This window comes from Geotrypetes seraphini, chromosome 4, assembly GCF_902459505.1.
Source record: "Geotrypetes seraphini chromosome 4, aGeoSer1.1, whole genome shotgun sequence".
Taxonomy (NCBI): Eukaryota; Metazoa; Chordata; class Amphibia; order Gymnophiona; family Dermophiidae; genus Geotrypetes; species Geotrypetes seraphini.
In genome coordinates this window covers 132,600,200-132,616,335 of record NC_047087.1, presented here as the reverse complement: position 1 = coordinate 132,616,335, position 16,136 = coordinate 132,600,200, and the positions used below count along the sequence as shown (strand labels likewise).

Sequence of the window (16,136 nt, the reverse complement as noted above, 5' to 3'; positions counted from 1 at the left end):
GCCGTTCCGGGTCCCGGGAGGACCGTAGTCGATCCCGGTCCCGGGAAGGGTCTTCCGCAGCGAGAGTGTGTAGCTCAGGTTGAGCGGATAAGACTGGCATGGAGGTGTTAAGCGGTACCGAGGAGGCGGACACCGATGTGCGGGGCTCGGGCCGGGCCGGTCCGGTACCGAGAAGCGGTGCCAATAGGGTAGGCAAAAGTTGTTGGAGTTGCTGCTGGAGCTGCTCCTGTAACTTATCCTGGAGGATGGCCGTGATACGGTCCTCCAATGGAGGCACCGGTACCGTTTTTGTTTTCTTCGGTACCATAGGTGCCGCTCCACGCCCCGGCGATGGGGAGGCCGATGACGAGGCACTCACCGAGATCGGGGCGGAGCGTTTACGGGGTCGGCAGGACGTCGGGAGGACCAGCGTCGCCGCTGTGGTAGGAGGGCGCTCAAGGGAAGCTGAAGGCTTCTTAGCTGGCTTACCTGGTGCCATCGACCCCGAAAGGGTCAGGCGGCGTTGAGGTAGTCGGTGCCGATTTTTGCGGCACCGTCGACGTCGGGGCAGGATCCATAGCAGAACCGGTACCGAATAGAAGATTCTGCTGGATCTGTCGGTTTTTAAGAGTGCGTTTCTTAAGAGTAGCACAGCGGGTGCAGGTGTCAGCCCGATGCTCCGGACCCAAACACTGCAGGCACCAGTTGTGTGGGTCAGTTAGAGAGATCGGGCGTGCACACCGCTGGCACTTCTTGAAGCCCGGTTGGGGGGGCATGAAGGGAAACACAGCCTCCGCAAAATTAAACTCGGAGGCCTGTATGATGACAACAGGCCCCGCCGGGGCCGGTTGAAAAAACAGGAAAAAACGAGGGTTGTTTTTTTTTTGCAAATTAGAAAAAATAATGAACCCGAAAGGGAAAAAACAGAAAAAGAATCAAAAAAAGCGCGAGCGGGAAGGCAAAAAGAGAGTTTTCAACAGCCGTTGAAAGCACATGCGTCTTCTTCGCTCCGCGGAAACGAAGAAACTGGGGACCGCGCACTCCTCCGTCGGGCGGGAGGGCACTCGCGTGTGCGCGGTGCGGCCGGCTAGAACTTTCTAGTTAAAAAGGTCCGTGCCGGGGCTCCGTCGGTGACGTCACCCATATGTTAAGAATATGCTGCCTGCTTGTCCTGGGATAACATGAAGGGCATAGAGAGAGTAGTGGTGGACAGATTCTTCAAACTTTCAAAAAAATGAAAGAACAAGAGGGCATTCGGAAAAGTTGAAAGGGGACAGATTCAAAACAAATGCTAGGAAGTTCTTCTTTACCCAACGTGTGGTGGACACCTGGAATGCGCTTCCAGAGGACATAATAGGGCAGAGTACGGTACAGGGGTTCAAGAAAGGATTGGACAATTTCCTGCTGGAAAAGGGGATAGAAGGGTATAGATAGAGGATTACTGTACAGGTCCTGGACCTGTTGGGCCGCCGCGTGAGCGAACTGCTGGGCACGATGGACCTCAGGTCTGACTCAGTGGAGGCATTGCTTATGTTCTTATGTTCACACTGTCCACCAGCGTTCAAGTTGTTCACAGAAAGGACGAGCCACAAAGCTCGAATTTTCAAACATTCATTATTCGCCTCCAACAAGAGCCTTGTTTTACCATTACCGGCTGCCTCAGGTATTCATTACCAGCTAGTTTTCCTTCATCATAGTGCACAAACAGCAAAGATGGCACAGCTGATTTTAAACGGAAGTCAAATGGAAAGCTTCTGGGATGACGTAAACATTGTCAGATAGGAACCAATTCTAGGAAGGCTGAACATTCTTCATCTTCAGCTAAGTGATACTTTTTTCTTTTTCAACTGTGCACAGTGGTAGGCGGTTGCCCAGTTTGAGATAAAATATTTAACTCAGTGGAGTTTTTTGCTAATGACAAGCAGTGTGGCATCTTGAAGTCCTTTTGGACTGCTGTCTGTATATTTATGATATTTGAGGCTTTTTCTCCACCTTTTGATGTTAATTGATCTCTCTACAGGTCAGCCCACCTCTGGCTGGTAGTATTTTTGAGATGTTTTGAATTATTTTGCTGCTATTTTGATTGATATTGAGACGTTTAAATACCTACATGGCATAAATGCACATGAGGCGAATCTCTCATTGGAAAGTAAGTGTCCCTCCTATGATTTTCCACCTGTGTTATGCCCATGACCAGGGGGTAATTGAAATTCAAAATACTACGTAATATGTCTCCTCAAGTCTGCTTATCTGATCTGGGTGTTGCCAAGACCACATCAAAGGTTTCCACAACAAGTATCTGCTATCTTGACCTTTTTGACCTGGGAGTTGCCCAAACCGCATCAAAAGGATGGGAAGCTGATTTCTTCAACACCTCCCAGCTTAACTAACATCCTGACTTCCTTTTGCCAGCGTGTCTCTCAAATCACATCAAAAGGACAATAAAGCCAGATGGGCCGATCTCTGCAACACCTCCTTGACCTAGGTGTTGTCAAAACAAGGAACAAATGAGCAGGACCAGCTGTTTTACTAATCGTAATAGCAGGACCAGCTGTTTATGCTTTTGAACTCAACAGCGTTCACCCTTTTTATAAGGACGGGATTCTGCTCCTAAGATTAGAATCCAAGACGTCTCCAGGAACAGAATCCAAAAAATGTCTAAAGGGGCAGTCTCCCTTGTCTACTCACCTATCTATTGAGGGATTCCCAATTGTGAAGGGAGTGTTTACCTGAGATACGGTGATGCTATTTTATTCTTATATTTATCTATATAATAAAGTGTTATTGTTTATGCTTTATATTGTCTGTGTGCTTTTCTGAGTGTCACTGATCATCCCATTTGACAGAAATAAGTGGCGGAACAACCTGTCAGAGATGTTCTAGTTTGATGTCCAATATGGGAGGGATGTAAAAGGCTTTGTACATGCCATTCAGTCATGTTGTATTGTTTGAAGAGATAAACGAAAATGATCTCTGACAATATGTGAGTACTATTTGAAGTGGAGTAAGCTTTCAATATATTCTGAATGATGAAATAGTATCAAAGTTAAACAAAATTTGTTTGATGTTTCATAAAACCATGCCCTGACGCAGTAGAAAGTGAAACATGCATGTCAGCATTGAAATTTTGCAGAGGCAGTCACAAGATAAGTGCTAAAGTTTTTGGATAATGATTGGTCAAAACAGTTAGAAGATTTGTAAAACCTGTAGACTGGACTACTGAAGAAGCTTAGCAGCTGTGAACTCTAAGTTGAATGTTTTATGCCGTGAATGCTGCTTCTGAAGATCCATTAAAATAGTGTCACTACTTGCTGATTATCAGTATACGGTTTTTGCCTTTAGTTCAATACTTGGATTTAATACAACCATTTAAGAACATAAGAATAGCCTTACTGGGAGAGACCAATGGTCCATCATGCCCAGTAGCTCATTCTCACGATGACCAATCCAGGCCACTAGTACCTTGCCAAAACCCAAAGAGTAGCAATATTCCATGCTACCGATCCAGGGCAAGCAGTGACTGTGTTTATGTGATTTATTGAGGTAGATGTATATAATAGGCATCTCAGAGAACATGTGGAAGTAGAACAATCAATGGGACACTTAGAGCTGGATTCTGTATATGACACTCGGTCTCAGAAACTGCCTAAGTGGCTTTTGAGAATCGCACATGGGCATCCTATATAGAATCATGTCTGTCCATGCCCGCCTAACACCATAATTCTCTAATCAGCATCCATATCACAGACGCTGGTTAGAGAATCAGGTTGCCGCTGAGCTGACTGCAGCAAGGGAATCTCCCTGCTGCGATCAGTTTAGCGGCAGGGAACACCCCCCTCCCTCGCGAAGACTACCTCCCCACCCCACCCCACCCTACCGCATCCGAGACATCGAAACTCCTCCACCCATCCCAACATATCCCCCCGTCAGGAGGGATACCTAGTCCCTCCTGCCAGACAACCCCACCACAAACACATCAGCAGGAGGTATGCCCAATCCCTCCTGCTAGAAGCCCCCCCCAAAGATCATCGGCAGGAGGGATGCCCAGTCCCTCCTGCCAGAACCTCCACACACAGAAAAGCAGCCCACCCAGGCCCCCCCTCCCCCGTCCCAAGCCCACCCGGAACCCCCTACTTTATTGCGATGGCCGGCCAGAGGCATCCTTCCTGCCTCCAGCCGGCTGGCCTGCCCCTTCCCGGTGCATTGTGGTATGCACCGGGGAGGAGCCTAAGGCCCCGATTGGCTCAGGTGCTTAAGACCCCTCCCATAGGCAACTGGGCCAACTGGAATCTTAGGCCTCTCAGTGCATTCTGGGACAGAGCATTCTGGAAGTGGCCTAAGATTCCGATTGGCCAGATCTTTTAGGCCACTCTGATGGAATCCCTCCTGCCGGTGATCTTTGCAGGGATGGGGAGGGTTCTATCAGGAAGGATTGAGCATCACTTCTGCTGGCGATCTTTGCAGGAAGGTGTGGGGCTCCAGCAGGAGGGACTGGGCATCCCTCCTGCCAGAGATCTTTGCGGGGAGGGGGGGATGAAGGGGGGGAGAACGGGTTGCCACTAAACATCACAGCAGGAAGATCCCTTGCCTCGATAAGCGGCCCTACATGTCTTCCTAGGCTCATGGAGGCACCTACAAAGTAGGCGGACTGCTCAGGATGATTTTTTAAAAAAAACAAGCATCCTGATCGGTGGTTAGACAGCAGTAGGCCCCCTAAAATCAGGATGCCATTTATAGAATTTGCCCCTTAGGGTACAAATCATATCGCAATGATAAAATAGATCAAATTGGAGGAGTTGTGCCATATGTTAAAGAGGGAATAGAGTCAAACAAAATAAATACTCTGCATGAAACAGATAGTAGCATGGAATTCTTATGGAAAGAAATTCTATATGTGAAGGGAATAATAATAATAATAATAACTTTATTCTTATATACCGCCAACAATCTTGTGACTTCTAGGCGGTTTACAATAGAGAGAAACTGTAAGTAAATGCAATAAAGAGAAGCTGTAAATACAACGAATTAAAGAGTCTAGTAGTATACATCTGAAAATACCAACATTAATGATGATAACAATAGTTTGTGTGCTGCAGGACCAAGAAGTGCCGTGCTGCTTACAAAGAATTGGAAATAGTTCATGGATTGAGTGGAGTGGTTCATAGTTAGTGATTGGGGGTTAGGGCTAATAGTTTACAAGTTCAGGTATGTGATGGTGTTACAAGGGGGGGCTGATATCCTGGTTCGTTGCCTAGGTATTTCAAGAACAGGTAAGTTTTTAGGTGTTTCCTAAATTCTCCATAATTGTTTGTGTGTGCGATTAGTTTTTCTAAGTCTTTACCCCATATGGCTGCTTGATACGATAGTAATTGTTGATGGTATCTCTTATATTTGCACCCTCTAGCCGGTGGGGAGACAAATTTCAGGTGAGTTTTTCTTTCGTGTCTGTTGGTTGGGAATGAGAAGAGGTCTGTAATGTATTTAGGGGCTAAGCCATTTAGTACCTTGAAGCGAAGGGAAGGAGTATACTAGTATGATTGTACTACCGTACTGCAGGAAGCTAAGATTGAAACACAGGAAGAACATTTACTCCTCTTAAGTAATTCAGTGTTTGCTATCATTAAACAACATTGGTCTATCTTGCAACTAAGCACTCTGTTTAGTGAACAGCCTATTGTGTCATATAAGGGGAGTCGTACTACTGGTGATATTTTGTCTACTAATAAATTTGAGATCAAGCAGACTATATTAAATGAAGAATGTTCCCATATACCCTGTGGACATTATCAATGGTGTAAGTATGCTTGGACAGGAAAATCTTGGATCGATCCTGCTACTACCTCTCTGACGTCATGTGATAGCAGAGGGGTAGTTTACCTTATTAAATGTTCATGCGATCTGCTCTATGTGGGTAGAACAAGTAGGAAAATTTCTGTAAGATTAACTGAACATAAATCCAGAATAACAGGGAATTTAGAAGCCCCGCTGGTTCAACACTAGCGGGATAAAAAAATATTGACCAAATTATAGTTGGGTGGGAGGAAGGTGTAATGAAGCAGCGAAATTAAACTTTAAAAACAAAAATGGATCTAACATCTGAACTCAGTTAAACCTAAGGGACAACGCTGAGATAGAATGGATGACCCTTATCTAAAGGTTTCCTTTAAATGCTCTCTTGCTGTTATTTGATAGTGCTTCCCCGGAATAGGTACATATGCAGTTACGTTTCACGTAAAGGAAAAAGCCGCTGCCATTTTTTCTCAATTCAAAACAGTGATATGGGATTAATAAACTCGGCTGCATAAGGTATAAGTTTTGACTGTTTTAAAAGCTGCTTTAGTATGCCGATAGTGAAAAGTTATATTTTGAATAATACTTATCTTTTATAGAACTTCCTTGAGAAAGCTACGGCGAAACATAGTTCTATGTCGGAACTAAATCCCCCCTGCCGTGTTGATACAAAAAGCAATGTTACTTACCGTAACAGTTGTTATCCAGGGACAGCAGGCAGCTATTCTCACTAGTGGGTGATGTCATCCGACAGAGCCCCGATACGGACATCTTGCAAGCATGTCTTGCTTGAAAAAACTCAGAAGTTTTGAGATGCCCGCACCGCGCATGCGCCAGTGCCTTCCCCCCGATGGTCCGGGCGTGTCTCCTCAGTTCAGGTAGCTAGCAGAGAAGCCAACCCAGGGGAGGTGGGTGGGACGTGAGAATAGCTGCCTGCTGTCCCTGGATAACAACTGTTACGGTAAGTAACATTGCTTTATCCCAGGACAAGCAGGCAGGTATTCTCACTAGTGGGTGACCTCCAAGCTAACCTCAATGGGATGGTGGGAGAGTTGGCAATTTAGGAGAACAAATTTTGTAACACAGTTTGGCCAAACTGCCCATCCCGTCTGGAGAAAGTATCCAGACAATAATGAGAGGTGAACGTATGAACCGAGGACCAAGTGGCAGCCCTACAAATCTCCTCAATCGGTGTCGATCTGAGGAAGGCTACAGAGGCTGCCATTGCTCTGACCCTATGTGCTGTGACCTTACAGGGAAGGGGTAATCCAGCCTGGGCATAGCAGAAAGAGATACAAGCCGCCATCCAGTTGGAGATGGTGCGCTTCGATACCGGTCGTCCCAAATTGTTTGGATCAAAGGAGATGAAAAGTTGAGGAGCAGTTCTGTATGGTTTGGTGCGATCCAAGTAGAAAGCCAAAGCACGTTTACAGTCCAGAGTGTGAAGAGCTGATTCTCCAGGATGAGAATGAGGCTTTGGAAAGAACACTGGAAGCACAATGGATTGGTTGAGGTGAAATTCAGAGACCACTTTAGGCAGGAATTTCGGGTGAGTGCGGAGGACCACCTTGTCATGATGGAATACTGTGAAAGGTGGGTCCGCCACCAAGGCCAGAAGCTCACTGACCCTGCGAGCAGATGTGAGGGCCACCAGAAAAACCACTTTCCAAGTGAGAAACTTTAGTGGAGCCTTGCTCAGAGGCTCAAAAGGAGGTTTCATAAGCTGAGAAAGGACAACATTTAGATCCCAAACCACTGGAGGCGGTTTGATAGGAGGATTGACATGAAAAAGTCCTTTCATAAATCTGGAAACCACAGGATGAGAAGAGAGAGGTTTCCCTTGTAGAGGCTGATGGAAAGCCGCAATAGCACTCAGGTGGACTCGTATAGATGTCGACTTGAGACCAGACTGAGACAGATGTAAAAGATAGTCCAAAACAGAGGATAGGGAGGCTCGCTGAGGCTCCTTAGAATTGGAAATACACCATGAAGAAAATCTAGTCCATTTTTGGGAGTAGCATTGACGAGTAGCAGGCTTCCTGGAAGCCTCCAAGACATCCCTCACCGCTTGGGAAAACTGGTGCGGAGTTACGTTGAGAGGAACCAAACTGTCAGGTGGAGAAACTGCAGGTTGGGATGAAGCAGAGACCCCTGATGCTGAGTAAGCAGTGAAGGAAACACTGGAAGTAGGTACGGTTCCCTGCTGCTGAGTTGAAGTAGAAGGGAGAACCAAGGTTGCCTGGGCCACCGAGGAGCTATCAGAATCATGGTGGCATGTTCGGACTTCAGTTTGACTAGAGTCTTTTGAATGAGAGGGAATGGCGGAAACGCATACAGAAAGCGATTCCCCCAATCCAGCAGAAAAGCATCTGCCTCAAGGCGATGAGGAGCGTAGATCCTGGAGCAAAACTGAGGCAGCTTGAAATTGTGAGGAGCCGCAAAGAGGTCTTTCTGAGGCGTTCCCCACTGAGCAAAGATCTGATGAAGGGGCTTGGAGTGGAGTGTCCATTCATGAGGCTGGAGAAGACGACTCAGTTTGTCCGCCAAGACATTGTCCCTCCCCTGAATGTAGACAGCTTGGAGGAAGGTGTTGTGGCGAACCGCCCAATCCCAGACTCTGAGAGCTTCCTGGCAGAGGGAGGCCGAGCCCGTGCCCCCTCTTGCTTGTTGACATAATACATGGCGACCTGATTGTCGGTGCGAATGAGGACCACCATGTCGTGAAGCAGATGTTGAAAAGCTTGAAGAGCATTGAAGATGGCTCTGAGCTCCAGAAGATTGATTTGATGGAGTCGGTCCGCACAGGTCCAGAATCCCTGAGTGCGAAGCCCATCCAGATGCGCTCCCCAGGCATAGGTCGAGGAATCAATTGTGAGAACCTTCTGGTGGGGAGGAGAATGAAACAGCAAACCTCTGGATAGATTCGAAGAGGTCATCCACCAGAGCAGAGACTGCCGAAGAGCAGGAGTGACTGTGATGTGTCGAGTCAACGGATCCGACACCTGAGTCCACTGAGATGCCAGGGTCCACTGAGGAATTCTGAGGTGGAGTCTGGCAAACGGCGTCACATGAACTGTAGAGGCCATGTGGCCCAGGAGGACCATCATGTGTCTCGCTGAGATGGTCTGGCGAGAAGACACAGACTGGCAAAGATGAAGAAGAGCATCCATGCGCTGAGAAGGAAGGAATGCTCTGAGACATACGGTATCCAGGACAGCCCCGATGAAGGGAAGAGACTGGGTCGGCTGTAGATGAGACTTGGGAAAGTTGATCTCGAATCCCAAACTCTGCAGGAACCGAATCGTTGACGGGGTCGCTGAGAGGACCCCCGAGGCCGAGGGAGCCTTGATCAGCCAGTCGTCGAGGTAGGGGAATACCTGAAGACCTTGGTTCCGGAGGGCCGCGGCCACCACCACCAGACATTTGGTGAAGACTCTGGGGGACGAAGACAGGCCGAATGGAAGCACTCGATACTGCAGATGGAAATGTTCCACCCGAAATCTGAGGAACTTGCGAGAGGCCGGATGAATGGGAATATGAGTGTAGGCCTCCTTGAGATCCAGAGAGCATAACCAGTCGTTCTGCTCAAGGAGGGGGTAGAGAGAAGCAAGTGTCAGCATGCGAAACCTCTCTTTGATTAGGAATTTGTGAGGACCCTGAGGTCCAAAATGGGTCGCAGGTCGCCCGTCTTCTTCGGAACAAGGAAGTACCGGGAGTAAAACCCCTGGTTCAGTTGGTCCGTCGGAATCGGCTCCATGGCACGAAGCCGGAGCAAAGCCTGAGCTTCCTGAAGAAGAAAGGCGGTCTGAGTCAAGTTGGAAGGATACTCTCTTGGAGGGTGGTCCGGAGGGACCCGATGGAAATGAAGAGAGTATCCTTCCTTGATGATAGTAAGGACCCAGAGGTCGGTTGTTATGGCCTCCCAGCGATGATAAAAATGATGGAGGCGCCCTCCGATGGGAAAAACAGGGGGAGGCAGAACGAGGTTGGTTATGCCCTTGACGAGACAGTCAAAAAGGCTGAGTGGTCTTAGGGACAGCAGGCGACTGAGACTTAGGCTGACCCTTCTGGGGAGGCTGACACTTCGCCGGTTGCCTCGCAGGTGGAGTTTGCCTCGGCTGATAACGCCTCTGATCAACGGCGGACGAGAAGGTCGAGACTGCTGAGGCTTAGGCTTCGGCCGAAGGATAGATTGGAAGGACTTTTCGTGGTCAGACAACTTCTTCGTGACAGTCTCGATGGATTCGTCAAAAAGATCCGCCCCAGCACACGGGACGTTCGCCAGGCGGTCCTGAAGATTCGGGTCCATATCAATGGTCCGCAACCAGGCCAACCGGAGCATCGCCACCGAGCAGGCCGCCGCTCGGGCTGAGAGCTCGAACGCATCATAGGCAGACTGCATTAACTGAAGCCGAAGTTGGGACAGCGAAGCAACCACTTCCTCAAACTCGAACCTAGCCTGGGACTCGATGTATGGTGTGAACTTCCGAAGCACAGGTAGAAAAAATTCCAAGTAGGCTGCAAAGTGGAAATTGTAATTCAGGACTCGAGACACCATCATCGAATTCTGATAGATGCGTCGACCAAACTTATCAATGGTTCTGCCCTCGCGGCCCGGAGGCACTGAAGCATAGACCTGGCCAGGATGAGACTGCTTGAGCGAGGATTCGACCAGGAGGGACTGGTGAGAAAGCTGAGGACCCTCGAAGCCTTTATGATGCACCGTGCGGTACCGCGCATCCAATTTGCCCGGGACCGCAGGGATAGAGTAAGGAGACTCGAAGCATCGCATGAAGGTCTGGTCAAGGAGCTTGTGCAGGGGAAGCCGCAAGGACTCTGCCGGAGGACGAGGTAAGTGCATAGTATCGAGGTACTCCTTGGAATATCGAGACCCAGCATCGAGAGTAATGTCCATGTCATCTGCCATCTGCCTGAGGAACGATGAAAAGGATAGTTGGTCCGCCGTCGCCGGTCTGCGAGACGGACTAGAAGAAGAAGAGGCTTCAGGCTCCAGAGAGGCCTGCGAGCAACAGGACGAGTAGAAAACCTCGGGGTCCTTGAACTCCGGGCCCGGAGGAGACCCAGTCGAAGCAGCATACCCCAACCGAGGCAATTTCTTCTGAGGCGAGACAGTTGAGTACCGAGAGGAATGCTTCGAAGAATGTCTGGATCGATGCCCCTCCCGATGCCTGGAAGGGGATCGAGCCCGTCTGTGAGAAACTGGGTCAGACGCCTCCAAGGAGCAGATCGGACTCGATGCCGTCGATCGCAGAGACGGAAGAGTTGGCGCCTCCCCCGACACCGCCCAGGCTTGATAGGAGGTTCGGAAGAACTCGTCCTGCTTCCTGCTATGCCCAGGACTGGGTGGCCCCGAAGGTGGACGCCACACTGAGTCATGGGGCGGAGTAATCGGTTTCAAGGGAGGCAGGTCACTAAACGAGGCTTTCCTCAAGGGGATGGGCTCCAAGGGAGGCATATCACTAAGGGAGGCCCTCCTCGAGGGAATCGGGTCCAAAGGAGGCACAGCACTAACGGAGGACCTCCTCGAGGACCCGGACACCGCTCGCCGCTCCTCCTCGCCGAGCAACGAGGTCGTGCGGCGAGGAGGAGGGGGCAGTCCGCCCCTTGAAGCCGAAGCTGGGAGGTCACCCTGGATGGTGGCAATCAGCCGAGGCCCCATGGTCTGCATGAGCTCCACGAACTGAGCCTCCAGAAGGGACCGCAACGAAGCCGATATGGAGGGATCCGCACCAAAAGGGGGCCCTTCCGCACGGTCTCCGCGCTCCTTCGGTGCTGCGTGCTTCTGCTTGCCTGTCTTCGGCACCTTGAGCACCACCGGTGGAACTGTCAGGGTCAATACCTGCTCCGAGGAGACGGAGGAAGGCACCGGCGCTGAAGCCGGGGCCGAAACCGGTGTGAACGATGCCGGTTTCAGGAGGCCCGAAGCAGCCGGGGAGGCAGAGGGCTTCGCGGAAGGAGTCGAAGCACCCGTCGATGTCGAAGCTGCAGGATCCGATGAAGCTTCCATCTTGAACATGGACTCCCACAGTAGACAGCGGCGCTTAAACGCTCTCGCCATCAGAGTGGAGCAAGGCCGGCACGATTTCGGGAAGTGATCCGGTCCCAGACACTGTAAGCAGCGTCGATGAGGGTCCGTGAGCGAAATCGCGCGCTGGCACTTGCTACACTTTTTAAAACCGGTAATCGGCCAGGACATAAGCCGGAAAAGCTCCGCCGCAAGGTCGAAGGCGCGGGGCCCCAGCCACGTGGCCGACCCGGTATCGGAAGGAAAAATTTTTTTTTTGAAAAAGAAATCAAAGAAAGAAATAAATGCACAGGAGAGCCAAAAGAACTCAACCCGCGGCAAAATAGAAGGCAAAAAAGAGATTCAATGGGCGCAAATTGAAGATAGACTTCTCAGCTCCGCGGAAGAAAAAGAACTGAGGAGACACGCCCGGACCATCGGGCGGGAAGGCACTGGCGCATGCGCGGTGCGGGCATCTCGAAACTTCTGAGTTTCTTCAAGCAAGACATGCTTGCAAGATGTCCGTATCGGGGCTCTGTTGGATGACATCACCCACTAGTGAGAATACCTGCCTGCTTGTCCTGGGATAAGATGAGTATTAACTTTAGAAACTAACTTATTAAAAAGAATAATTTATTAAGAAGTAAAAATAAAAATGCAAAATGAATAAAGACCAATGACGATTTTGGGTGCCAAAGTCTGTGCATTAAAAATAACTGTTTCGCATAGTGGTACTGCCGAGGTCTGGGAGGGTAGGGTATGAGATATGTGAAGAGTGATTGATGATATACCCTTAGGAAAATATTATAAAAGTGTTGGGCGCTTGCTTAAAGTGTGTTGTACTACCGTATGCCAGGATAGAACGAACAGAAAAAGAAATGTTTAAAAAAATAGGAAAACTGGCAAACTGGGAAACAGGTTAAAAATGGGAGATTTCAGCTAACCCAGGGAACTCAAAGTCCCTCCTTGAGGCTGCAATCCAGTCGGGTTTTCAGGATTTCCCCAATGAATATGCATTGAAAGCAATGCATGCACATAGATCTCATGCATATTCATTGGGGAAATCCTGACAACCCGACTAGATTGCGGACCTCAAGGAGGGACTTTGAGACCCCTGAGCTAACCCAATACTGACTAGATAAATGTTACATCAGGAAGCACAATGGAGGTATGTATTGATAAAGATGGTTAAAAGAGAATATGAAGCAAAAACTCACAGTAACAACTTTTTCAGATACATCAGAAGCAGGAAGTCAGAGAGGGGATCTCTGGGACTGATAGATCATGAAGAAGAAAAAGGGGCACCGAGGGAGAACAAGGTCAGAGTAGAGATTGAATTCTTTGCTTCAGTCTTTATGGAAGAAGAGTGATGACATGGAGGAACTGAAGAGTGACGACGTGGAGGAAGTGAAAGAAATCTCGGTGAGCCTGGAAGATGTACTGATCCAAATCGATATGTAAAAGAGCAATAAGTCACCTAGACTGGATAGTATACACTTCATGGTACTGAAAGAACTTAAACATGAAACTGCTGATCTACTGTTAGTGATCTGTAATCTGTCGTTAAAATCTTCCACATTAGCTGAAGACTGTAGGATGACCAATTTAACACCGATTTTTAAAAAGAACTCCAGGGATGATCTGGAAAAATTAAAGACTGGTAAGTCTGACTTCTAAGCAAAACAGTGGAAACTATTATAAAGAATAAAGCACATAGACAAAAATGGTTTAATGGAATAGAGTCCACATAGGTTTAATCAAGAGAAGTCTTAACCTCACCAAGTTACTTCATTTGTTTGAATGTGTGAACTTCCCATTTCTGCCACTACAGAGAGGCAGACTTCAGGACTGGCGAGAAACAACCTGCTTGCTGTGCAGCAGTGGTCAAGGCAAATTACTAAGGCTTTAAGGGGCACAGAGAAAGAGCAAGCAGGGGATATAGAGAAAAGAGAGAGAAAGAAAGATGTGGATTGCAAGTTTAGGGGAGGGGGGAGAGAGAAAGATGAAGGAATGCTCTCTAAGGATTTATCATGAGGTGGAGAAGAGAGGCAGAGAATGGGATCCCGTGGAATAGAGAGAAATGGGACAAGGTGGTGCCCATGGAGGGGAAGGGGAGGAGGTGGTGCCCATGGAGGGGACAGGAGAAAGAAATGGAAAGAGATGATGCCTGTGGAGGGGAAGGGAGGAGATGAGAGAGCAATGATAAGAGAGTGTGCCCATTGAGAGAAGTGAAAGGGGAGAGAAGAGATGGTGCCCATAGAGGGGGTGATTATAAAAATAAAATCACCAGATTTTATTTTTAGTAGGGCTGTACATGCTCAATTTATTTCAACTCTTTTACATTTGCATCATATGATTAACAATATTAAATCGATGTGCAGCACTAGATATAAAAGCCTTAGTATCCTATCATGTATGTACTAGAGACCTGGATTGGGTAGTGTTGAAGGCAAGAGGATAGACTTAAGAGGTGAATAGTGGATCAGTTTAAAGGTCTACTGTGTTCTTATTTTTATACTTGCTTGTTACAGGAGGGTGAATCTCGCTTGTTACAGGAGGGTGAATCTCTTCTATCATCTCTGTTTTAACATTATCCATGAAGGGCATATCTTCTTCTTGTTTAATGTTCAGTGAGAATGCAGATGTCACATCTGGAAAGCCTGTTATGAGAATAGAAAACTCCTTTACTAAGGACCTAAAATAATATTAGGTAACTGATTTTAAATTTCCAAGTGGCTGATTTTCTAAAAGCACCCCTTGAAAATTTCTTTGGGAACACTGTTTAAAAATGGGTTATTTTTACACATCCAAAAACCACACAGAAGTAGAATATAAAACACTCTTTTACTGGCAAAGCATCATCAGATAAAAAGACCCAACATGGGGCCGTGTTTCGATGGACAACTACCTGCTTCAGGGCCACATATACTCTACAAATCAAACACAGAACACAAATAATAATCAATATATGAAAAAATTAATAATTATAATATGTCTGATAATTAACTATGAAAACCAAAGAAAAGCGTAGAGAAGTATACAAGCATATATGTATATGCATGTGTGTACGTATGAATGCATACATGTAACATATGAATATAAATTAATTTTAAGAGAAGCAATGTAAAATTAAAACATGACATGTTATTTCTATAAAATAAATCATACTCATGATGGAAGACAGACAAAATTTTGGAACAGATTACATTCTTATCTCTTTAATCTGAGTTCTGTTAGGATACACAGGAGTCCATATTTGAGTTGTTAATTCCCATTTCCCAGAAACTGCAGAAGGATATCCCTTTAAGAACTTGAGACTCCTCCCCTTCTTCAGTGAAGCACACCACCATCCTCAGTTGATACCAAAGCAATCAATTTCCACTGAAACATAAGAAAAGAGAAGGAAAGGCATGGGGAACTCCCCCAGCAATAAACATTCTGCTGTGAAACTCAGAAATTAGAACAATGATTAAAAGTGTAACTAAGAGCCAATCTGCTAAGGGCAACAAGCAGTGGCTATAGGACCCTTCCAAGAGGAAAGCGAGGAAAACTCTCAGGACCTGAAGCACCTCTTTTCTGGACACCGGCAATATCTGAGGCAGAAATCAGACAAATCACAACAAATCCACATATGGAAGATAGTTTCCTGTGTATCCTAACAGAACCTAATCTGTCATTCTTTTCTAAATACACAGGAGTCTATACTTGAGCTGACGTACCAAAGCAGTGCCATACGTCTAGGGAGAGCCAGATTAGCTGCCCACAGCACCAAGGACCCAAAGGTGGCATCCTCTCAAGCTATCATATCCATTCTGTAGAACTCTGTAAAGGTGTGAAGAGTAATCTAAGTAGCTGCTCTACAAATTTCATCAGGCAAAACAGCCCGAGACTCTACTCAGGAGGTCTTTACACCTTTCATGGAATGCCCTGCAAAGGAAATAGGTGGCTGTTTCCTGGCAGAAATATAGGAAGACAAAATCACCATGTGGATCCATTTGGCAATGGAAGCTTTGGAAGCTGATCTGCCCCGTCTTAGGTGACCGGTCAGCACAAAAAAATGATCAGAAAACCTGGAGTCATTAGTCCTCTCCAGGAAGATAAGCAGAGCCCTGCACACATCCAGCCGGTACAAAAGTTTATCCTGTTTGGCCAAACCTGTAGACTGAAAGACGGGCAGATGGAGTTCCCAATTGACATGGAAGGTGGAGATCACCGTCAGAAGAAAAGAAGGAACTGTGCACATAGAAACACCCAACTCTGTGAAATGGAGAAATGGTTTCCTGCAGGAGAGAGCCTGCAATTCCATGATCCTTCTTGCTGAGACTATGGAAACCAAAAACAC

The 16,136-nt window shown here is 47.5% G+C and overlaps 1 protein-coding gene across 5 annotated transcripts in view; it reads right to left on the bottom strand.

Annotated features, from left to right (window-relative positions):
• The window catches only part of LOC117359480 (zinc finger protein 510-like), a 141,936-nt gene that overhangs the window by 55,645 nt on the left and 70,155 nt on the right, over positions 1–16,136 (bottom strand). For all 5 annotated transcript variants that reach the window (XM_033942341.1, XM_033942339.1, XM_033942340.1 and 2 more), the window contains one exon: positions 14,317–14,454. In XM_033942341.1, coding sequence (XP_033798232.1) covers positions 14,317–14,454 — 138 coding nt within the window. The remainder of the gene's footprint in view (positions 1–14,316; positions 14,455–16,136) is intronic.